Source organism: Emydura macquarii, unplaced genomic scaffold (genome assembly GCF_026122565.2).
Source record: "Emydura macquarii macquarii isolate MOO-44397 ecotype Brisbane River unplaced genomic scaffold, CSIRO-AGI_Emac_v2 contig_629, whole genome shotgun sequence".
Classification (NCBI taxonomy): domain Eukaryota; kingdom Metazoa; phylum Chordata; order Testudines; family Chelidae; genus Emydura; species Emydura macquarii.
In genome coordinates, this window is record NW_027130766.1 from 2872278 (window position 1) to 2897653 (window position 25376).

The 25376-nt window shown below is 42.5% G+C and overlaps 1 protein-coding gene across 5 annotated transcripts; it reads right to left on the reverse strand.

The window, feature by feature from the left end:
* Positions 1-214: 214 nt before the first annotated feature.
* STRADA (STE20 related adaptor alpha) lies at positions 215-23669 on the reverse strand. 5 transcript variants are annotated; one of them, XM_067541017.1, is made up of 12 exons: positions 21360-23669; positions 19801-19858; positions 17973-18001; positions 11685-11787; positions 10969-11090; positions 9641-9749; positions 9389-9512; positions 7030-7201; positions 5465-5569; positions 3260-3501; positions 2646-2688; positions 215-1908 (listed from the first exon to the last, which is right to left on the reverse strand). In XM_067541017.1, exons 1-12 carry the CDS (start codon positions 21369-21371, stop codon positions 1756-1758), a joined length of 1272 nt encoding a protein of 423 aa, XP_067397118.1. In that variant the 5' UTR covers positions 21372-23669; the 3' UTR covers positions 215-1755. The 5 variants fall into 5 exon arrangements, with proteins under 5 accessions (XP_067397118.1, XP_067397117.1, XP_067397115.1 ...); XM_067541016.1 differs by having other exon boundaries at positions 21336-23669; XM_067541014.1 differs by lacking the exon at positions 17973-18001 and having other exon boundaries at positions 21360-21420; positions 22752-22833.
* Between the last annotated feature and the right edge of the window lie 1707 nt (positions 23670-25376).

The window sequence follows — 25376 nt, forward strand, 5'->3', positions numbered from 1 at the left end:
ACGTACAATGGCAATATCCACCCACCATCACCGACCGCATTTCATTGTAACTTGCTACTTCAAACCAAGGAGTCACAGATTAAGGCCAGAAGGGACCCTTGTAATCATCTTGTGAGATGACCTGCGTAACACAGGCCTAAATCCGGCTGGTCAAGGAGGATAGGGACCCTTCAGCATCTGTACAGATCTAAAGAACTAAAAGAAACACTTCAGAAATACTTAAATTTTTATTTGTTTTGGCAACAAAACTAGAGTAACAAACTTTATTTTGGTTCAAGTACAGTTTATAACCATAAAAAGGACCTGTTGCCAGCACCACTGCTCATTGACCACCAGTACAGGACGGGATGCTCAGTGCTTCTTTGAGTAGGAAGATCTAGGATGCACACGGTGCTTAGACAGATTGAACAAAAGGCCATAAAATGCAGTTTGGAGAACCTGAACACCAGAGCGAGGTGAGAGCTGCCCCAGCAGTCGAGGTTTCCGTCAATGGCAGGACACAGCGCTGCACAGTAAGCAGCGCAGATCCAGGGGAGTTATCTGAAAGATCTGTAAAGGGTCGGAGAGCTTGCTTTAAAGTAGCAGTCAAAGGAGACCGAAGAGGCAAAGGTGACCAGTCAATGCTTTTGAGAGGAGCATTCTGCACAGAATGCCACACAGCAGCAGAAAGGAAGGGGGGGGGGGGAATTCAACAGAGAGAGAGAACGCCAAACTTATCTTTACCCCATCATGGCAGGGTGTCAGAAACAGAAGCTGGCTAGCATGTTTCATGCAGGCACATTAGCCTTGCTGCAGGATGGGGCCAGCCAGCTAAACGGCATTTATTGTAAAACCGAGTATGGTGCAATTTCAAAAGACTTTCAAAACTACATCTTACTTCTTAAAAATACAGCCAGACCCTGATGAAGCCACCTCAAAAGACAGGAGCAGGTGGTTAGTCCTAGAAGCCTGGGATGTCCTTCTGACCCGCACCTTAGGGCATTAAGCAGCACATGGCAAGTTTCATTAAAAAAAAACCCAACAACAAAAATATCTGCAGGTCTCCTTGAAGAGAAGAATCCAGCTGTGCAGAGGAATCTCCCAGCCTCTGAATATGGCTGGAAGAGAAGGGGACACCTTTCTCCAGTGCTGTCTGGTCTTCCGTTTTCCTCTCAATAAAGCAGCAGGCTAAATCCATTATTGCCAAAAAAGTGACCCTGTGAGAATAACACTGCAGTGATAAACTGGCTGTCTAGAAAAGAATGCCCAACTCTGAGAAGAGTTGCGTTCCCTTCCCCTCCCTCACATTTGTCTCAAAGGCACCCTTGTAAAGGAACAAAACAAAGGGTCTATTTAAAGGTAGGCTAAACACACACACACAAACCCTCCGAACTAGGGGCATTAGAGAGTCAGTAACATGAGAAAAAAACAACAACGTGTATGAGACCAACAAACTGGGACCGACTCACCGTTAGCGAACAACACTACTAATACAACCTAGACCTGGTGTTCAACAGCAAGAGCTGGGAGGCTCCTGGCACCATGCAGGAAACATTCAGCACTTCCTAGCTAGGAACAGATCACTTTTTCCAGCTAGTTTCTGTCCACTGGTGATTCCAGGCTCTACTCCTCAAGTAAACGGCTGGGTGAAGTTCCTTACCATGGTCATGTAAACTCTTCTGCAGGTAACATTCATCACTGCTTCATTTGAGAGGAGTCCACTATGTCCAGAAAGCTCCTTCAAGGGCTTTAGAACCGTATATTTGCCATGTTGCTCTAGAATTCCCAGTCATCCACCTCTAGCTGTTCCAGACTGGATACCAGTCCAAAAATGCCACTGGGATCCTGGGGCCGCGTACCTTCAAAGTTGGTGATTGGCGTGACAGGGCGCAGTAGGTCAGGAAGTGCTTCGGACGCACGACGTTTGATCTGGGGGCGGAGGGGAGTTAGTTTTGGTTTGAGTCATTCTCACAGGTAAAGATTTTCAGGGTTACTAACATTCGCACGGCACGTAGGACATCCCAATATGGACTGGACTAATAGCAGCAGCACAACATACCTGCAGGCACGGGACGTCCGCCAGTCTAACCCAATCGTCTGTTGCCCGAGTTAGGGTTTGGCCTGGTGCCCTCTAACCTGGTGGTGGCAAACGTCCTCAATTTTATTCTAGTGACACCTCTCTGCCAACTCAGAAATAGTGCTGATGGCACTCCACCACTAGGAGAGGCTGCCAGTTTGGGGGAGGGCAAGCTGTTTGGCACTGCTGTGGAAACGCCCCCTCCTCCACTGACCCCAGGACGTACTCATTAGGAAAGTGAGGGTGGGAGAGAGAAGGGAAATGCAATGAGATTTTTATTGCGTCAGGATTACCACCAGAGAAAAAAGTTAAGATTTTGTGCAACTAGTAGGCTGTCTCCAAACCCACCAATGCCAGGCAAGTCCTTTGAAACCTGCTCCTTCCTGGCTACAGACGCTTGGCAAGAACCCCCAGTCTAAAAGGGGCTTTCAGCGCTGAGCTATCCAGAGGAGAGGAGTCAACAGCAACATCTTCCCTCTCATCCTCAGAACACAGCTCCCCAAAACTGAGGAGGCAGCAATGACACAGCAAGAGGATTACCATGGAAAGGCCACTGCCCTCTACCAGAAGATTTAATGAACTACTTTACCTGCTTGAAAAAGGAATGATTCAGCAGGTTGCTTGCACTTGGCCTGTACAAAACAGAAGGGAATGAGTCACCATACAAGAAACCTGAGTGCAATTAAAGTAAATGACCCTGACCTTCTAATAGCTCCCCTCCGGGTCTCAAAACACTTTACAAACACTCACCACCCCGTGAGATAGGTCATGATTATTCCTATTTTACTGAGGGGGGAAACTGAGGCACAGATTGCAGAAGTGACTTGACCAAGGTCACATAGCAAATGAGGGGCTAAGGTGGGAACAGAATCCAGTCCTGTGCCTCAGCCATAACTGAAATTCTTTGGCTTCTCTGATGCAAGGTACTATGTGCTACATATTCTTACTGCTTTCAGGCTATATATTTATAGGTATTCTGGACAGCAATTTTGCTGTACATATGGGGCATCTCTTCATATAGCCATGCTTTTAATCAGGATATCTCTGAACAAAAAGCCAGTACTGAGACCCCACTCAAAAGCCATGTTGAGAGATCAGAATTAAAGCAATCTTTAAACCACACAGAGTCAATAGTTTCAGTAGCCAAGCCCCAAATGGTGTTCAGGGCAGAGATGTAACCAAGCATTCCTATTACAGCTGTACCTGAAGTCTGAGTTACGCTGCAGGCACTGCTCTACGAAGTGATGGAAGTGGGGTGAGAAGGTCCGATGGTAAGGATGCAGTGCTGACTCCCCATTGGCTGCCCTCACATTGCTAACTGCCATGCCTTCACCAATCCCAGAGTTAGCGCATGAGCGGGATGTTTTCATGGTCAACTCCTCAGCAGGGATCGTGGTGGTGTCTAGCAGGCATGGCACAGTTCCGTTCAGCTTCTCCAACAGCATCTGAAATGGAATTGGATGAAGGGATGTCACATGCATGACACAGACTAGACACATGTAAGAGAGCAGGCAGGACTCACTACAACGAAAGTACTGAAGTTTAAATACTCTGCGCAACAATCTTCAGTTGTGTCCTGCCAGTGGTCCAGGGTCTGCAGGTGTTATATTTTCATTCAGCATTGCTCTTGCTGCAGGGCCTAGAGATGAGCAGCTAAGGACACTAGTCTAACACAGATTATATTACATGAAATCTATGGGCCAAATTCTCTTCTCACACAGGGCCTGATCTTGCTCTCAACTTCTCAGGATCAGGCCTTTAACTGGTGCTTGGTTCCATGAAGTCAGAGCAGTTACACACGTTATAGTGCAGCATTTGGACCCTTACAGTGGTCATACTTGATGGCAAATCTGTAGGTCTCCTCATCCAAGAAGAGGCAGAGTTCTTAATTCTTTGTTATAACCTGCAATGGCGCCGCATCCAATTTATCAGGTCCAGGGTGAAGGTGGCTGTAGGGAGATCAGGGCACCTCTGCTTTCATATTAGATTCCCCTGGTTTTGGATAGTCACTCTTACGGAGCTCCTGTTGGATCCTGATTCCCTCAGCAGCATTTAGACCCCTTTGTTCTTGCACCAAGGTTTCATGATGTGACTCAATGTGAAAGTATAAATTGATTTGGATTAAAAAGCAGAGGGGAGAGTAGATTAGGTGGAAGCAGCACCTTCCAGAGCCTCACTCCCTTACATAACAAACCTGCAATAACTCTACACTTATCTAGCAATGTACAGAATAATGTTTTCTGTTTGGGAGTGATGTTATAGTTTGGACTGAACAGCTGAGCTCAGGAAGTGTGAATGCTCGAACAGGATAGAGGTGACATGTAGCAACCCATCTACCACACCAGTAGCTGCTCTCATGCACAATACTACCTGTATGCTGAGGGTTGTTATAAAATGTTAATCAAATTCTGTACCTGGACTTTTTTAGTGGCAGGATGGTACATTTCTAACGTGTCTTACCAGGTGTGCCCCAGAACCTTCCCAGTGTTAAAATGTTTCCCTGGGAGGAAACGGAGGATGACAACAAGATGCCCTAATCAATTTGCAAACCAGGACTGATTTATTTTTAACTGAATGGTCCTGTTCCACTGAAACCAATAAGAAATTTGATAGAGACTTCAATGGGAGCAGGATCTTGCATGGTATTTGATGAGACTAATTGCAACTGTCTTTAATTCTGTCTATTGCACTATTGGTAATACTGGATTCTCAGATTTTATAGAAATCCACACATGTGGAGAGGTATCCTTTTGAGTCATGGATTCAAATAAGATTAAAGGAACAGCTCTAGGAAAGAAAGGCAGCCCTAAGGGGGAAAAAGGGAAGGTTTTACTACTCATTAAAAAACCTCAAAAGGTGTCAAGTCAATCAGTAATAATTTTACCACAGAGTCCTTCAGAAGAAACTCCATATTTTGCAACATTTAAAAGACGACTGGAGACAGAGCACTAGAAAATTTACTATAGGGAACAATCCTGCACTGCTCCTGCACTGCAGGAGATAACCTGATCTTTTCCAGCTCTAATTTCTATGAATGCCTTTATGTACCTCTGAGATGCAGCCTCTACTAGGGTGGAAGTCAGCAGTAGTTTAACAGCTAAGAAAGGAAAGAAGAGAACTGAAATAGCAGGGTAAGGCAGGACACAACATATTTAACCAACCTGAAATCTGGCCAAGAGGCTAGGGTTATTACCCTTACTTTTGTGCAGACAGTGCCATTAGACCTTCAATGACCTCAACAGGTCAGAATCTTTCTGTCACATCTCATTACAAACACAACTGCTGCCAGTAACTTGGTTCCTTGCATTCAAGTATTATTGACAGGTAGAGAATTCAATTTCCTAACTGCACAGTAGGCAGTTGTAAGGCTGGGACAAAAGGAGAACCCAAGCAGCTTGTACACCCTACCTGGGTAGCAGGCATATCCTTGAACGGGACGTGTCCATTTGCCAGTTCACAGGCTGTTATCCCCACACTGTAAATGTCAGATTTTGCATCATAACCCTGGAGATTCTAGAACCAAAGAGGGAAATGGAGAGAATTAGCCATGAATTCAGTTAAATGTTATGCTTAGCCTCGTGGGAATCTGATCAGGAACCTGAAGGAGAGGGACCAAAAAAACCTAAACACTTAAACCAAAGTACATAGACAACAAGATTTGAGGTTTGTTTTGTTTTTTAAAAGAAAATTTAGCTGTCTCAGGGTTGGTGATCAGTTTCTTTGGAAGGAGATGGAAGGATTTGGGGCACTTGCCTGCAATAGAAGATCCAGGCTCTTCCCTGCTCTTCCACTGACTTCCTGCATGAGCATGGGAAAGTCACTTAATCTTTCAGTGTCTTAGTTCCCCATCTGTAAAAATGGAGATAATAGCACTTCCCTACCACACAAGGAGTTTGCAAAGATTAGAATGTGAGGTGCCTGGACGCTTTGGTAATGGGGCCAGATAAGTACCCAAGATATATTCTAGTAGATACAGAAAGAGGATGACAGTAAAACTCCACAACCAGTGCTCTAGTATGGGCCTATCTGAAGGCTCATTTTGCCCCCATTGAACACTCACTTCCCCTCAGGCTGGGCTGATCACACTGCTGTTTTTAAAGGAAAAAAGGGGGACGAGAAAGAAAACAAACTCTCACCAGGAGGAAAGTTACCCTAAAAGTCTCTGTTGGTTTAGTTTTTTGGAGCAACACACAGCACAGCGACTTTAAACACTAAGCAGCCAGAAATCCACTTATCACTGAGCGGTGTCACAGAGAGCCATGGGAACAGACTGACCACACACGGGAACGTGTAGAGCAAGATCAGAGACAAGCATCATCACAGCCATTAATACACTAAGGTGATAGCATGAGTACTGTTAGCAAGGGCTTACTGACAGACAGACCTGGCACATTCAAGATTCCAGCCTGCTTCAAGAAGTCTGTTTTCACTGCTCTCCCTGCCCCTCTGGGTGCCTTTCTCCCAGTTGCCATTGGGTGAGACCTCTGCTCTATGAAATGAAAAGATGCCTCTGGGTGCAGTTCAAAGGCTCACCTTCAGTGTCATGGGGGCAGTAGGCTAATGGGCTGTGCTTGCCACCATGATATGTTATGCCAAGTTGACATTAATGGGGGTCTGCATGGGGGTCCTGAGCAGTAGGACCCACTAATGACAGTAGGCAAGTTGTGTCATTAAAATGCCAAGGGCCCGGTTCTCCTGCTTACAGAATCTGAGTAGCTCCCACTGAAAGCCATGGTGGGGGAGAATCAGGCTACATGGTCTGTTCTGCCTTTTCCAAGAACCACAATACAAGTTTTGTTACATGATCAGATGCTCTCCCCTGGCTACAAAATTAGCCTGAAAATAGTTTCTTGCTTCTTGGCAAGAAATCCCAGCAACAATGAAGGACAGGGTCTCTGTTCACAAGTGAGAAAGTCAAGAATGAGGAAGAAGAGGAGAATAAGCCATGAAATGACAAAGGTTTTATACCACACCTGCTGTAAAACTTCAGGACTGAGCCATGGTAGGACCTTGATGCTGTACTTGGGGAAGTCGTGGACGACTCTGAGACGCTGCCCGTGGTTGATCATGCTTAGGTTACTGCGTAGGCCTGAGAGGTACACCTTCCCATCCACCGAGATCAGAATGTGGCTGGCTTTCACACTCCTTAAAGAAACGGGGACCACCAGTAAGAGGTCAACACATGGTCAGGGGTCATCTACCTTCGAAGGAAGTTAAACTCCTTAACAGCATCCATGTAAGAAGGTTACTCTATAGCAGTGGCTCTCAACCCTTCCAGACTATACCCCTTTAAGGAGTCTGATTTGTCTTGCGTACCCCCAAGTTCCACCTCACTTAAAAACTACTTGCTTACAAAACCAGACATAAAAACACAAAAAAGTGTCTCAGCATATTATTACTGAAAAATTGCTTACTTTCTCATTTTTTACCATATAATTATAAATCAACTGGAATATAAACATTGTACTTACATTTCAGTGTATAGTATATAGACCAGTATAAACAAGTCATTTTATGAAATTTTAGTTTGTACTGACTTTGCTAGTGTTTTTTACGTAGCCTGTTGTAAACTAGGCAAATGTCTAGATGAGCCAACGTACCCCCTGGAAGACCTCTGCATAGCCCCAGGGGTACATATACCCCTGGTTGAGATCCACTGATCTATAGGGATCCTGTGCAGATTTAGAGAAGCCTACACACATTGAGTATCCAGTGAGAATACGTGACAAAGTGAGTACCAACAGCCTAGAATAATCAGGTTTTTTTAAACTTACTTTCAGTATGTGTGGCAGCCACATTAGTGTTTATCAGGAAAAACAAATCTGATTAAGGGACTTGAGGCACTGATTTAAGAGGAGAGATTAAGAGACACACATATGTGCTGCTTGGCCAGGTAACATTTGCATAAGTGTAAATAAGGTCTCATCTCTTAAAAAAAACACCAAATGCAACTTTGTACCATTAATCTAAAAAATACTAGAAGAAAGAACTAAAAGTGAAAGTAACTGGAAAGAATGAAACCATAATTTCCTGGCCATTCTACTGGATGAAGGACTAGGCTATCACCTCCCTAATAGGACACTGGGATGGTACAGTGAACAGTGACAGAAGGATGAGAATAATGCAACCTGCTCATTCCCTTGAAGGCTGCACCTAGACATTGTGTGATCTCATTACAACCACCATAAGATACAGATGAACCCGCTTCACAGAAGCTGGCACACAGAGGCATAAACTGCACCAGAGAGACCCCCCTGCATGCCAGGGGTAGAAAAGAATATTCACCCCAAGGAAGGGCAGGTGCTTGCATGGCCATGTGCCCTCCTTTGGCCTATATTGGAGGGGGCAGCTTTAATTCCTACCTGGGGCTCCATGGAAGTTAGTATATCCCCCACATATGCCCTCTTCCCAGCTAGCCTTGTCCCAGCCCCTTCTAACTTCTCTAGCAAATGGAAGGATGCAGATGTTTTCTGCTGTCACAACCTGCCTCCTTTCACCTTTCCATGTTGGGGACCCTGGGGAAGGGTTTACTTCAGCAAATGCTTAATCTAGTGTTAAATTACTATTACACTTTGCCTCAGGGCCACTCTGTGGTTTGCTTTCTTTAAAGTATTACTTTTGTGGTAATGAGGAGCCCAGGACTGAGGACATGGACAACGAAGCTCTTTACAGCAGCAGCAGCAGCAAGGCAAGCGCCCCTGCATTGTGACTCAGGGTGTGTCTATATTGATGGCAGCATTGTCGGCACCGCTGGATCGATTCTGTGGGATCGACTGAGCAGCAGTGGAGACCCGGATTAATTGAGTGGAAGTCGATGCCATTAGTCCACCCCCGCAAAAAGAGTAACACTGCATCAACAGGGGGGCATTTCCCATCAGCGCAGCGTAGTGGGGACAGCGCAGTAGGTAGAAGTTAGGAAGCCGTCAAATTTCGCCAACACTGTAGAGCAAGCCTCAATCTTAAACCTGGAGGGAGCTTCCCTATTAGTAAGTACAGTCTTCACACTCAGCCCATCCATGGTCTTTTGTGGAAATTAGTAACAAGGTTATCTCTGAGTGTGGATTGAAGTGGGGGTTTCTTTGTGAGATGGACACTTGTTCTCAGGGAACTGATCTGAGACACAACTCTTTTCAGACTGTCCATCAAATAGCCATCAAATGTTCGTAACTTTCAGTCACTACCAACCTGGACTGGACTAGAACTGGCAAGCTGGATGCAAACTATATTCTTAATCGAAATCCCTTGAGCAACCTGGTCACATCTGGATGAATATTGTTTGTAAGCATTTCCTGCAGAAAGAATAAGTGAGAAAGAGAGCAATTTCCTTTTTACCTATGTACATAGCCCATATGGTGAATGTAGTCAAGAGCCTTCAGAACGCCCTGGAGGATATAAGCAATAGCCAGTTCACTCATTCCATCCATGAAATGGGTACAGATTAAATCCTTCGCAGAACCTAGAGAGACCAAGAAACGTTTTTTGATGGAGCAGGAAAAACAAGAGGACACTTCCCTAAATAGAGATGATTTCACAGAAGCTTAAGCACCTTGGTCAGAGAGCGTATGTATTCTACTCTCCACCTACCATAAGCCATGAAGGACGTCACTACCCAGAGCTCATTGTCAGCTATAAAGGTCGCTTTGTATGGCACAATGTTGGGGTGGTTGAAGAGTTTGGAAACATGAAGTTCACCCTAAAAGCAAAAGGATATTTCGAATCAGAGCTGGGTGAAATAAATAGAGAGCTCCAGGTATGGTATAGAGGATCAGTGCTCTAGGAAGATTAGGATGGACAAAAGGTAGCATTTTAAGGACTGTCTGCCAACGGACTGATTTGAACTTTCTCTTCACCTGAAAAGTTCTCATCTCTCCTTTTGAAGATAAAGGGGGAAGATATGACAGTTAAAATAATCTCTCACCAGAGTTAGATTTTCCTGGCATGAGATCTGTGCATGGGCATTAACTGCTTAGCACTGAATTCAGGAGCTTCTGTGTTAGTGCAATATGTCTGGCAATCTCAACTTCCAGCATAAAGCAATAGTCATGACGGGAAGTTTTAGATAAATTGAAAGAACACACATACTAAAACCCCCATCACACCTGAAAATCTCTGTGCAAGGGCTACTTGGTGTTTACATTAATGTTGATGCATCATGATCCCTATTTGAATGAATTTACTGGAGAAGGATAAACCAATTATGGCATCAGAGCGCCTGTATTTGGAACTTTATACAATAATTCCTTGCACTATTCTTATTTTGAAACTGAGGAGCACACAGAATGCTATTACAGCAGTTCGGTATGGAAGGATCATTGGGTTTGTCCTCTTCAAGTTCAATAAAGAATCTTTTAGAAGAGAACAAGATTTGTATCTAATCCGATCTTCACCAGAAGGACAATTCCTTTAGAATAATACTCCGCTTTTATAGCACCTTCCATCTCGGATCTCAAAGTACTTTACAAACACGAATCACCACAACATCTTTGTGAACTGGGCAAAAACCACTATTTCACAGTTCAGAGAACTGAGGCACAGAGAAGTTAAATGACTTGGCTCATGTCCGGACGGTGGCAGACCTGGCTCCAGAGAACCCAGAACATTAGAATCTCAGTCCAGTGCTCTAAACCGTAGACACTCCACCATCCGCTTCAAACTATAACGCAGTCTGAAGGAGACTGCCAGCACCTTACAATAGATTAATTTTTTCTCCAACTTTCTTTTTTCTTCATTAGGATAATTGGTCTTTGTGGGCCAGTATCACAACTACTGTTTTAAAATTGTACAGCACCCTAGATGCTTTGCAATGGGCACCTTAGAAAACATTAAACACCCTGAAGCTGCGGTCCTATGAGTCATGTTCCTTCAATAATAATGAAAGATGCTCTGCCCCATTCAAAAGACTGTAATATCACCTGCAAGAATGTCACCATCTCATTGGTGCAGGCTTCCAGGTTAATCCTTCTGACTGTGACATACTCTCCAGATGGTTTATACCTGCCCAGGTTCACAGTCATCAGCTCCTCAAAACCCTGGCCTGAAAAGAGAGACACAGATTAACTCTGTAAGCATGAATACAATTGACTATTTTGGGAATCGTGTTGTGGGAAAGCTTCCTCCAACCCTTCCTTCTTCACAATTACCCTCATCCCCTCTCACTATAATTGTCGTTTAAGGTCTTGTCTAATATAAAAAATTGCCTGTTCTACAACACCTTCCAATTTTAAGCACGCTGTATACAAAAACAATTACTTAAAAACCTGCTGGGAGGTAGATCAGTAATATTCCTATTTTACAGATTTGGAAACTGAGGCACAGAGAAGTGAAGTGACCTGCCAAGAGCCATACAAGGAGTCAACAGCAAAGCTAGGAATGGGACTCAAGAGTCTTAGCTGCTACCCTTTCGCTTTAACCTCAAAACCACACCTTCTCCCATCTAGTATTTGTCTTTTACTTTGACTGTAAGAGCTTCAGGACAGGAAACTCATCTAATTTACATTTTTATAAAGTGATTTTAATACTACTAATAAAACCAAGGAAGAAAGAATATTTTGCATTTTACATTTCAGAAAACCACCACACAAGAAAAACTCAGTACCTTTCAAAGGAAGAATTTTTATAGGAACATTACCTATTACGGTGAGCAATTCATAACAGCTGCTGTCTGGTAAAAAGCTGCTCATGGCGTCCCTTTTAGGGGAAGATGCTATCGACTCGGAGCTTGCATCATTGGTCTAGAAAAGCAAGACAAAAATGAGAAACAGAAATTAATCACATCTAGTAGAAAAATCTGCTGTTCCACATATTTTTTCACATGCTCATGATATCAGGACATATTGGAGTATAAAAGTAACTGTATCTGCTGTAAATATCATTAATACAAACTGAAACCCAGGAGATGTCTGGATCTTCTGAAACAAGGCATCTGCTTTCTATGACATGTAACCAAACAAGGCAATTTACAATCCACTATAAGCCAGAAGGTCTTTTTTTAAATATTTTAACAAAGTCAATTACTGTTCCATATGACAGCACTACTCCATCCCTTTGCAATAGCCATTTTTCTCCCATCCTTTACAAACTTCTACATCATTGTCTGTTTGCCTGTGCAGGAGTGATAGACTGAAGGCCTGTCTGTGGTGGGTTTTTTGCACTCTGGCTATAAGCTTTCCTGTCCGAGGTTGCTACTTTTCAGCCACTAATCCATTCATCTCTCTGGGCAAAGACCGACAAAGTGGAAGTTGTTTTGCTGCAGGCAGAAGTGATGAACCAACTAGATGAAGCCCAAGATGCCTAGATCAGACACACATAGAAAGAAGCTCCAAATGGGAGCAAGACTTTAGTTGCAACAAATGAACACAAGACCAGCACTCCCATGTCTGCCAGCTTGCCTCATAGGGATCAATATGATCATCTAGTCTGACCTCCTGCCCAACGCAGGCCACAAAATCTCATCCATCCACTCCTGTAATAGACCCCTAACCTGTGACTGAGTTATTAAAGTCCTCAAATCATGGTTTTAAGACTTTAAAGTACAGAGAATCCACCAGCAAGTAAGCCATGCCCCATGCTACAGAGGAAGGAAAGAGGCAGCATCTTTTCACTACAACTGAGAGCGAGTTCCCTGCTGTATCTACATGCACAAGCTGAAAAGACAAATGTTTCTCTCTATTCATGCTCACTCATGCTTAAAACTGATTAAAAACAAGCCGTGCAATTCAATACACAGGCATTACAATCCAAGTTGCATTACAGGAGCCTGTCACAAAAACTAACTGATGATTTGATAAGTGAAAAAAGAGGCCACAATCTCTGGCAGTGTTAGAAGTTCAGTTGCAATCCAATTTTCCTGGGTGGGGGTTTTCAGAGGAGCGAGAGAAGCCTATACACAGTGTTCAGACATGTTCCATTATTGCAATGTATTTTGTCCTTCAGTTACACTTGTAGTTAGGTAAGTGACATGCGGGGCAATAGACAGATCAAATCTGTTCATTTTATGTCAGGTATGAATTAGATTAATTATTCTTTAACTGCCAGAAACACTAACTCCCCCTGGGATCTGGAAACCCAGGTGTGTCCTTTCTGCCTCATAAAAATTCTGCAATCAGACCTTTCCTGACATTTTTGCTGACGATGCATGGACCAGAAAAGAACACAACTCACTCTCCTGTAGCTGCAGTGGAAACACACACTTATTTCTGTCATTGAAGGAAGGAGCTATGATGCGACAACACAGAGCCATAAAGTAACAAGAGCCCATTCTAACCATACTCACGCTATGGCTTGGTCTACACTACAAAGTTCTGCTAGCATAATTATGTCAGCAAGGAGTGTGGGGGAAAAAACAAAAAAACCCACCTCTCGCTTTAGTCAATATAGACATTCCAGCAAAACCCCTGGTGTAGATGTTGTTATGCTGACAGAAGCGTAGCTCATGTCTTTTGGGGAAAATGGTGCAGCTATGCCGGCAGAACTCCTTTGGCTGGTATATGTTGCACCTCTCTTAGGGGGCATTGCCAGCATAGCTATTCTGCCCCCCCCCCCCCAAAAAAAAAAAACAAACCTCCCATAGTGTAAACCAGCCCCAAGATATATTCTGAACACTTTAGTTATAATTTACTTAAAATAAAACAAAAAATAACTTACTCCATTTCCTAATGATTGTTTTTAAAGCATTCTTGACACAAATATTAAATCTTTGCTTCTTTAAGCAACAGCTAATAAGGACACGACCAAGAATTAAGGGGGCCCTGGAAGCATCCTGAATCCACCTCTCCTTATCACCAAACCAAGGCTGATTCAAAACTCCAACATTAACAGCTGACACTGCTTATGCATTAGAAAATGGGAGTTATATTTAAAATGTTATGGATGAATTTGGCAAATTATTTTAATGTTTAAGAAACTAGAGATGGAGGACTGATGCATAAGCTTCCCAACTCCATCAACATACCTTAGTTCTAACCTGCAGTGCCCTCTGTTATTCCCATCCTGGCCCCACATCCCACAGCTCTACAAGATCAACTTATTACTGCATGCAGCATTCTCTAGTATTAGTCCTACGCTCTGTTAATGCACCCCCATCCTGAGCTGCAGCTCCACCAGCTATTCCAGTTTTGGAGACTCCGATCCACAATTCTATTAAACCTGCAGTACCTTTGTTCCAATCGTGGGGCTCTCCTAAGCAGATAACTAGAATCTGTGGTAAACTGACTGAAGCTCTGGCAATATGGATAAGTGTCAACTAAGAATTGGGTTTAGACCAAACTTATCTTCACTTGTGACTTAACCCAGCTATAGACTCAGATCTGAAGAAGTGAAAATCTTATTTGGCATAAAACTTGGCTGGGACTCACTAGAGACCAATAGCTTCTGAGACAATTATGCTGGCTAGCAAGGCGGAATCCCTAGAAAGTTGCTGGCAACAAGACAGCTTTTGGCAAACTTCAGCACTCTTTCTTTGATGGTTATGTTAGTTACATGAACATATGATCCCAATTTTTCTACCACTATTAAAGTATTGGGAGCTAAGGAAACCAGCTGTTTAATCAAAGCGGAAAGAGACAGTTTAGCGAAGGGTAATAGTTTGTCAGAAGTCTCCACAGGCGTTGAAGAGAAATGAAAAAGAACACATCTACTCTGTACTCTGTGTTTTGACCATATGGTGACTCAATACATGTATATGTAAATATACTCCTATTAGAGAAATGCTCAGGGCTCCAATTCTAATTTTAGGAATATGGATAAACAGGCTGTATCTTGTAAAACCTCCTTCAATTCACTCACAAGATGTAGGCTGACTGCATAGGTTATGTATCCTGCGTGAGATCAGACAGTCGGTCACTAGGTCTATATGAGATTATACTTCTAGTTGCCGATGAACCAACAGTAAAAAGGGGAAGCTACAGAATGGGCAATTTCACACCTACCACTCTAACAGAAAAAAAAACAAATCAGGACTAAAGCATTTCAAAGGTTAAAGTCATGTTTCAACCAAACCAGAACGGAACAGATTTGACACTTCAAATTTAGAGTAAAGAAATCAGTGGTGGAAGTTTACTTGGTATCAGGAATAAGATTTGAAGGAAAAAAAAGAGATGGTAGTGTGCGATTCAACCTCTGCTCATAATTCCAGAATGGCTGGTTGTTTCTGTTAAAATGATCAACAGTGAAACAGTAGACAATATTAACAATGGCATTACTGAATGTCAGAGTCACCACTTTACTTGAAGTGAACGGGAGAGTATAAACCTCAAAGAGCTATCGTTTCAGAAGACCTACATACTCAAGACAACACTGTATCATAAGGGCTGGAAGCTTAGTTTAAATTTAAAAAAAGCTTAACTCCTGAAGAAACTAATGGGACGATCAGAAAAATGCTGGCACTACCAAAAACTAGCTTGGTCCAACCCCTGCTTGGAACTCAAAACCTCACATCAACCAAAAGGTGAAGAGCGACTGTCACTAATAGGAACTGAGGAATCTGAGTTGCTCAAAGTATGTGCACATTTTAAAATGTAAGCTAACTAGTGTTATCAAATTATTATTAGGAGCATTTAATTTAACCCTTACATCAGTTTAATCTTGAAAAATTAAAAAGGTATTCTTAAAATCTCTTATTTTGGGTGTCTAGGGCATTCAGTGCCGAATTAATGCCTCAAAACAATATGGGAAGTCTTCCATGTCAGGAACTATAGAATCACAAAAGTTGGAGATGCGAAAGATCTATCAGGTCTTTGAGTCCACTATCTTTGGCCAATGAAAGGTTGTTTTCTACCATAAATTAGCCACAGTTCAGATGCAGCATCCCAGTTTCCTAGAAGCTTTCTACTTTTCTCCTGACTGGAAATGTATCTAGTGATTAGACCTTGTGAGGAAACTGGGAGTCAAGACTCCTGGGTTCTAATCCCAGCTCTGTAACTGATTCAGTGTGATAACTTTGGGCAAGATACACTATACACCCTTTCCCATCTGTAAAATAGAGATAACACCTACCTCAGTGAGGGGGAGGAGAAGGTTTAATTTTTGTAACAACATCAGTGAAAGGCACTATATTATTTTAGCTCATGCAACTGAAGCACAAGGAGGTAAAAGCTAATGTTTTGTTCAGCCACGACAGGAATTTAGAATCCCAACAGTTACAAATCTTTTGCTCTAGCTACTATATCACACAGTGCTATCATTTGGCTATGAATTGAATGGCTGTTACCCATTCTTATTTCTACATTTCCATTAAATATTCCTACCAATTCTGACTTTCGCAGTTAATGCCCAGTTCATTACATTTTCCATCATCTCCATTCACCCCTGTCAATGGCAGAACTGAAAGGAAAGACACACAGGCAGATGGAAGCCTCTGAAGCAGAAAGGTATCACCAAGGGAATGAAAATTATTCTGGAGCAATGACAGCTGCTCTGAAACTGTGCACTATATAGGTGGTTTGCGCTAATAAAGGCACTCCAAATTTAGCATAAGCCAACAAAACAGATGCAAAAAAATGAAATCAATTTAATATGTTATTTTTTAACAATGGTGCAGGCTGTTTCAACCAAAACAGAACATAATATCTGCTCCCCTTTAGAAGTAATCCAGTACATTATAGACCTTCATTCACCTCTCTGTACGTAAGTTTGAAAACTCCACAGCTAACCACATTATGCAGAAGGGACTCTACTCAAAAGTTAAATACTGTACGAGATTTAAAAAAAAATTATTAAAAAACAAGTGAAACTGAAATTTTATTTATGAAATATTGCAAAAAAGCTCCCAAAGGTTTCACACAGGATAACTTTGGTGTGCAGTTAAAAATCATAAGAGCTGTAAAATGAAGAAATGTGATTAGCTGCACAAAGTATGACATTCATTAAAGGCTGGGATTTCAGACCTTTTGATGAGGTTTTAAACTGGACTTGTGTTTAAGGAAATTAGTTTTTGAAAGGTAATTGTACTGTTAATGCCATTAGGAAACCAGAGACATGCAATGCCAGCAAGGATTTGCACTTGCCAAATCAAATTCATGTGGATTAGATTTTGGATTCAATGCCTGTAGGAAGATGGAAGGTTTTGTTTTGTTTTTTACTTTCCAAGTTTCTCTTGCTCGCTTTTGACTCAAAACTACAATATCCTTTTCCCGATTAAGAAACTATTGCCCTGTTTCTATAACTCACTGAGGAATGAGATTTTTTTTTTTTTTAATAAATAAAAAAAAGTCAAAATCAGTACTGCAAAGACTTTTAAAAATCCAGTGTAGCTTCTCATTTATGTCTAACCTGTACACCAACGGTGCTTTAATCAGCACCATGAAAATGTCATGGGTTACAGGTAAAGTTTCAAATGGTCCTGTTTTAGACCACGCTATGTATTTTTAGATAGGCATTTCATAGCTCTGTAGGGAATTAGTCCTCAAGAGAAAAAAAATTTCTCTAAACCAGACAGCAGCACCTGTTAAAGGCACAAGATTTTGTTATTGTGGGCTCTGGAGGGAGCAAAACAGCTATGCCAATGAGTTTTCTGCAGAAGGTAAAGTCCCTTTTGAAACTGATCTAATTCTCAGTTTGATGTTGGGGTCTCTTTTGGGGGTGTGGCATAGGGAAGAGAAAGGAAATAAAGTTAAATTATTCAGAAGAGGGCACTGGTTTTGAATGCCCAACCTGAGATGATTTGGGCCCCGTTTTCAGAGCCAGTTTTGAAAATGTGAGCCTAAAGAACTAAATCTCAGATTTAGGGCTAAAAGATCACATGCAACAGCTTCAAAACCACACACCAAAATCTCCTTTCCAGGGTGAAACCTGTTTTCACACATGTAAAGATAAATATACAGATGAAGTATAAATAAGGTAGAAAAAAAAAATCAAACTTCCACAAGAAATAATCTCCATGCAATGGACCACAGCACCACAGCCTGCAAAAATCACTTACTTTTCTCCGAGAGTCACTCGGAGGCTGCTCTGGAGTAAAGAAATTAATTGTTCAACATGTTTTCTTCAACAAACAGATACCCATTCAGAACATAGTTAAAATATACTTATGAATAGAAATAATTTAAATAATCCCAAAGTATTGTTTAGGTACTGGACAGGTGTAAGCATATATTCCCAGACAAAATCTTTAATTTACAATTAACATCACAACAGTAAGTAACAGACATTAAAAAACATATCAAGAATGTTATAGATAGAAACCTAAAAGTAAGACATTATACAGATTCAAATAGCCTCACTGTTCAGACATTTTTCAAGACAAGCATGGGTTTGGGAGATGTGTTTTATTTTTAGATCATAAACTAAGCCCCCCCACCCTTTTTTTTTTTTTTTTTTAAAAAAGAGGATTAATACATCTGATGGAATTAAATATTTGGGAGAAAAAAGTATTTTGGAAGTTTAATGAGGAATGCAACCAATACAGGAAGTGGCAGTTAAATTCTATAGAACTCCAAATTTCCAGAGATACAAAAATCTATGTTTTTACAACAACACTTATAACAGTGTTTCTGTGTACCTAGGTGCTTAGATAAAATGAATCAAATTTGCCCTGGCATAAGCAAGTACAATTCACATTGAATGAAATTGTGCTGTTTATACTGGGACTGAATTTTGGTTTAACAGCTTCATTTCAGAGCAAAGTTACTAATCAGATTTGTACATTAAAACATGACAGATATTTTTTTAAAGTATTTTCTTCCTAAAAGTGCAGTTAAAACAGAAGAGTGACTGCAAAAAGCACCACCCACATCAGGAGCAGAGAGATATTAGCTACAACTAGGTTTGAAAATGGTTCTGCTAAACCCATTTTTAAACACTTCTGGACACTTCTGCAGCTAAATTGGCTTCAGTGTCCAGTGTAGGCATAGAGTTAATTTAAAAAAAAAAAAAAACAAAAAAAAAAAAAAACCACAGTGCTAGCCAAAACTGTGCATAGCTTCTGAACATAGTAATGGTTTGTAACCATGGTGAGAATGGACATAGTGTAAAAAAGTCTGATACAAACCACATCTGAAATGAATTTCAATGTGACTAAAAGCCCATGCGGAAGGGCAAATCTGCAGAATTTAAAAGTCAAATGGAAGGTTTTGCTAACTCTACCTGGGATATAATCATTTAGCTAGCTTCCTTCTGCCTCTTACATCATCTGTCACAAAGATTCTGAAATCAGAATTTAGCTGACAATTTTGCTAATGATGCAGACTAAAATCCGGTTTACATGGTTATATCTACTCTGGAAAGCTAAAGTGTTACTGTTTAAAAACTTGTTTTTGACAGTGAAGTCAACAGGCCTGATTCAAAGACACTCAAGGAGCAGATCTACTATGTACGGTGGCACAATATTTACATAGTTTACCTTACTGATTAATGTTATACTTAAATACTTCTCTTCTTACAGATTTAATACTTTTTATTTTAACTAGACGCAGCAACACACATTTGCAGAAGTTTGAGTTTCTGCAATTATCCTTTTCAGGTTCAAAATCTAGAAAAAGCTGGTTATTCAGGAAAGACCAGACTGCACTAATTTACCGCATTACAACGTTCAGAAGTTTGTACTACTACTGACTTTAAAATGAACTGCTGTGCAAAACCTGGCAAATAACATTTTCCTTCTAAATTTGCTTTTGTTAGCCAATTTGATGACAGTGCTTTAAACTGATTTGTTCATTCCTGTAGCACTTTTACTTATACCAAACTGATGACTGCTTTCAAGTTTAAAGTAAAAGATTTCTACTAAAGTGTCTAAATAATAGAGTCCTTACCTCCAAACAGTTCCAACTCCCTCAAGCCCTCTACAATGAACTTTTCGGACACCCACCGCTGGAGAAGAAAGCCCAAAGCCAATTAGTTATTTCCTCTAGACATATTCCACTTAAAACAGAATTACACAGATCACCCTGACCGTTCTAACGTGTGTCTCCTTTGCAGTGAGGGGAAATGAGCTAAAATTCTTTCAGCAGATGTAAATATTAATATTTTAACAGTAATAGACATACTAATAAAGGGTTAGTTTCTTCCAGAACGCATAAGTCAAACAATGTTTAACTGACAGCAGCCATAAAGGCTGTAGTGGCAAGATCTCTATCCACTCGATACAAATCAGAAAGTTGAACTAAGATAGTTCAGATATTAGAAACAAACTAGAATCCAGGGGGCATGAACTATGTCATCGTAGGCTTGTATAATACTGAGTACACTGTTAGCACTCAGTAAATATTAGTCATTTTACTACTCATTTATGGCAAAAATCTTGGTCAGCTTGCTGAAGCAATCAAGAAGTTTGCTTACATTTATGTTAATCTACCCTCATTTGAAGCAGGCTGGTATTAGAAAGAGTCCACATTTAAATGAAAAGTGAGCAGGATTTCATTGTACCATCTTTTGAATGATACTAACATTTCCAAAGGGTCATTTTTATACCATTCACAGTGATCATGTCAGCAATTCTCTTCTGTCACAGTCGCACTCTGCTCCTGTCTTTTGACTAGTGCTGAATCTTATGAAAACACATTCTAACTTTAAGGGACATCAGGTTTTAGATCCTATTTAAAATACATTTCCTTACCTGCATTAACTGCTGCTTTATATTAAAAAAAAGACTTTTTAAAAGTATATTTTCATCCTTTGCACATTTCATTCTCAACAATGAATCAACACTACTCAGTTTACTTCCTGTTTAAGTACACACAACAGCTCTGATATGGATTTCCAGCATTTAAAAGGAACAAAAAAGACTTCTATATTCATTTTAAGTTTAGAAGACACTCTAAGAGACACTTCAATGTAGTTAAATTTCATTTATATTTTGTATATTTTACAGATATTTCCTCCACCTATGGTACCATCAACTTAGGTAAGTCTCAGTATTTATGTTTTACTGCAATTTCTGTACATTATAAAACAGTAAGTGATAAAAAAACATTTTGTACAATATATAAAACAGAATAAAAGATGTATTGAACAATTAGCACTACCTAAAGAGAATGAACTCTGAGCAATATGCACAAGTATTTGGCAACACCTAGCTCGCAGATAAATACGGTTTAAAAGTATCTCTCGCTTACAAATCAAAATTTTATTTTAGTTAAAAATCTAGTTCTCCAGAAAGGAGCTAGATTATGGCCCCAATCCTGCAACAGAATTGTGTGCACAGACCCCCATGGAGCGCCAAGGAAGCCAATGGGGCTCCATCAAACACAAGTTGTTGCAGGATCAGGGCTTATCTCTGTGTCTATGGAAAGGAAAGATACAAAAACAGTGCTTTTTGGAATAAAGCTAGAAGCTGTTTAACACTCACCCTAATTCGTTCTGGGTTACTTACAAGAAAAGACATGGAATCCAGATTTGTAATGCTACTCCAAGTTCGTGAAATTAAAAATATCCTGAAAATGAGAGCAAGAGAGTTATTTTAAAAAGGTGAAACAAATGGGTTGCCTCCACTCTGAGCCTTTCCAGCAAATGAGTTACTGCTCTGTTTATCTTGTTTCATTCTATAAAGCACATCTCCAGTTGTATACTTCAATACCTAGGTAGCTCTACTGATTGGTGAAAGATTAGAGCACAAGGGTTTTGTGTGAATTAGCTTTAACAAGACACAATGACAGCAAGTTTTGCAAGATGAATTTTCCCAAACAGGTTCAGAAATATCTGAACAATCCATTTAAAAAAATCTTTAGAAACGATATTTCACAGACGTGGGTATGCAATACAATATTTGGTAGCCTACAAGTTCCTCAGTGTAAGGACCTTATCCTATATCTGTACTAAAGCTGTGCAAATAATAGATTTTTCCAGTTCTTTGGTAATTCAGAGATCTAGGGAAAAATATTTCTGGTCAAACACCACATTTAGTTTTGATTTCAAGCTTTTAAATCTAAAAAAAATAAAATTAGAGGAAATTTCTAAATGAAAAGCCATTTAAAATAAAAAAAAAAATCAAAACATCTCATTTAAAAAATGTCAAAATAAGACATTTTGATTCTGGGTTTTGGGGGCCTTTTTTTTTTTTTAAATATATAAAGGTTTCCCACAAGTGAAATCTGCAGGAAATTGCAAAATGTTTCTGTGTCACCAAACCTGCATTTTTCACCAGAAAAGTTTTGTTAAAAAATTTCATCCAGCTCTAGCTGTACAGCACCTCTTATAAGGAGGAGGCCCCAACGCAATTTAGTGTGTCTAGGTCCCAGTGTAATACAAATGTTTAATAAATTCCCCAGTGAGAATAACAGAAAGGTACACAGCATGTTACACAGCTGTTAAGCAAATGGCTGGGAACAGGAGTATCTGAGATCTAAATCTTCTGATTGAGTCCCAATTCTGCTACTGGTGCATCACCTTGGGCAAATCACTCACTCGCCTTGTGCCTCACTTTTCCCATCAGTAAAATGGGGATAAGAACACTTACCTTGGTAAGGCATCTCTGATGAAAGATGCTGTGTACGTATAAAGTATCGTTATCTTGTAGGGGATACACAAAGGAAGCTTTATTAAAAAAAAACTGCTGCACCGTCTCAATTGGATTAGTGCAAGACATCCAGAATATATTATCCCCAGTGACAGTTACTAAAAGAAGAAAACTATAAACAAGAAATGCACAAATCACCACACTTTCCTCCATAGAACCAGTTACTACCCCTTAAACACGAAGAAATTTGTTATCTAGAGCCAGGCACCCAAATATCCCAGAATATGTGCCGAAGTCTAGAATACATACCTTAACACACTTAAAACTGCCTTCACTAAACAAGGACACTCCACCAGAGAAGATCACATCATGGAATAGGCCATCCAAATACCTGCTTCAAAGATGGAAAAAAACCCCACTGATCTCACACCCCTAGTTGTCACCTACCACTCCATACTAGAACCCATAAAGGGTATCATCAAATAATTGCAACGCATACTTGATGGGGCCCACATCCTGCAAGAAATCTTTCCCAAATCCCCTCTTCTGGCCTTCAATCCCCCAACCTTGAAAGCTCCCCACAGACCAGAACACACCAACTCAAAACAGCACCAGGCCCTGCCAGAACAGATGCAAAACCTGCAGACTTATCTTCACTACTACGATGATCAATACCTCCCCCCACACCACCACCTTTCAAGATCCACCAGTCCTACACAGGACTACCACAACATGGGGTGTATGTACTTCATCCAGTGCATCAAATGCCCCCAAAACAAACGTGGGTGAAACCAAACAATCACTTTTGTTCTCGAATGGACTCACACAGAAAAAAAGGATAAAAGACACCACCACCCTACCCTCCCGGGCACACTTTTCACAAAGCGATCGCGCCTGACTGGCTCACTCAGTCCTTGTCGTTTAAGGAAACCTCCACAACACCTTCACCAGATGAGCCTGGGAACTTAAATCCTTAACTCTGCTGGACACTTAAAAACCCCGCGAAACATGGGTTTTCTGGCCCATGTCACCCTCCGTCACACGCTGTGCCACCTACGGGCACCCCTTTGTCCTAGGACTGCGGAGCTGCTAACCCCCCACTTCACTTTAGCTATGTAAGGCTGTGAATCTCCCCTGCCTAACCACCCCGCTCAGCTGATGCTCAGATCAGAGAGTGGGGCCACCTCTTCCAGCCCCGCGGAGGAGCTCTGGGAAGCTGAAAGGAGGGACCAACACGAGGCATTCCCTCACCCGCCTCGTCTCTCCGGAATAAAAGGGGCCAGGCAGGCGCGTCCCTCGCTCCAAAGGAGGAAGATGGGGGGAGAGGCCCAGGACCGCCACGGCCCAGGCTGTGCAACCCCCCCACAGCTCACCTGGGGACCGGCCAAGCGGGGCGAGGTGCCGGGGTGGGGGGGCAGCGCTGAGTGGGATGCACCCCGCGCTCTGAGGTGCAGGACGGGGAAGCGGGGGGCAGGAAAGGTGGGGGGGCAGCCAGGGCACGGGGGGGGGGCAGCCAGGGCACGGGGGGGGGCGGGGGGGGGGCACCCAGCGCGCTGCGGGCAGGAGACACACAACGGGGGGCGGGGAAGGGGCAGAGGAGGGGGACGGGGAGCCCAGCCCAGGGGGTGGGGGACGAAGCGCAGCCCGCCCGCCGGGAACACGGGAGCGGCGGGGCCCGACTGACTCACTCTCTCCTCAGGCTCCGGCTGCCGCTTCCCCGAACCCCCCGGCGCGGCCTCTGGTGGAAGACGCGTCGCTGGCTGGTAGAGGCGGCTGCTGCGTGCGGGATGACGTCACCACGCTGCTGCGTGGCATGCGCGCTGGGACGCGGGGAGGGGGAGCGGGGGGCAACTACTGTGTCCGCGAGCCGGCCTCTGCTCCCTCCCCCCCCCCCCGACCTCCTCCTCCCAACCGCCGTTCCTCAGCCAGCCCTGGCCTGCGGCAGAGCAAATGGGGGGGGGGCGGTAATCCCCGAGTCAACCCCCTCCCCACAGGGTAAATGGGGGGAGCCATCTCTGCCCCAGCCCCCAACTAACCCCCTCCCCACAGGGTAAACGGGGGGGGGGCAATCTCTGCCCCAGCCCCCCAACCAACCCCCCCACACACACACCGGGTAAATGAGGGGCAATCTCTGATTCAACCCACCACCCACAGGATAAATGGGGGGGGGGGGAAATCTCTGCACCAGCCCCCCCCAACCAGCCCTCCCATCCACACACAGGGTGAATAGAAGGGGGTGCAGTCTCTTAGCTAGCCACTTAACACCGAGCCCTCACCCAGCCTGACTGATGGGGAGAACAAGTCCTCAGTTCAGGGGGCAAAAAGAAAACGCTGAGCCAGTCAAACAACTCCACCCTCGCTGCCCTCTCCCCTCCTCCACTGGAGTGCAAGGCAGAGACCCACGCTTTACACGAACTGTGGAACCCCTTTAAGCAAAGCTCCCCGCGATCAGGCATTTTGCCTCAGAAAGGATGGCAGGATTCTCCTCCTTTGTCCGAAACAAAATACTGGAGGATGAAAATCCATCTCCATCTTGTAGGGGGTGATAAACTTGTTCGACATACTTTTCGTACAGTAGTAGTCCAAAACTGAAATTTTCCCATACGCCTCCAGCAGCTGAGGCTATAAGAAAAGTTGGCAAACTAATATATTTCAGTGTTACAGTAGTTAGTGCATTGTTTTGCATTACCATAACCATCTCTTCCTCAAAGGCCAGTAGGGCCACAGTACATTAAAGAGATGCCCTCAGCCCCTATGTATTTCTACACCCAGGATAAAAGACCTGCAGCATGGCCACAGCTGGTGCAGGTCACGGGACTTGGGCTCACAAGACTTGGGTTCAGGGCCTGTCACTGTGTAGACATTAGGGCTCCAGCTGAAGCCCAACCTGAATCTCCATACAGCAATTTTCAGCCCCAGAGCACAAGGCCAAGT

What these genes read in the sequence shown, in the direction of transcription:
- STRADA (XM_067541016.1), bottom strand. Translation starts at nt 21,371, where the DNA reads ATGTCTTTTCTTGTAAGTAACCCAGAACGAATTAGG. An exon ending in GGAGTTGGAACTGTTTGGAG is followed by an intron (nt 18,002 to 19,800) that starts GTAAGGACTCTA and finishes TCTTTACTCCAG; the next exon opens with AGCAGCCTCCGAGTGACTCT. An exon ending in CAGCGTAACTCAGACTTCAG is followed by an intron (nt 2,689 to 3,259) that starts GTACAGCTGTAA and finishes TGTTTTGTACAG; the next exon opens with GCCAAGTGCAAGCAACCTGC.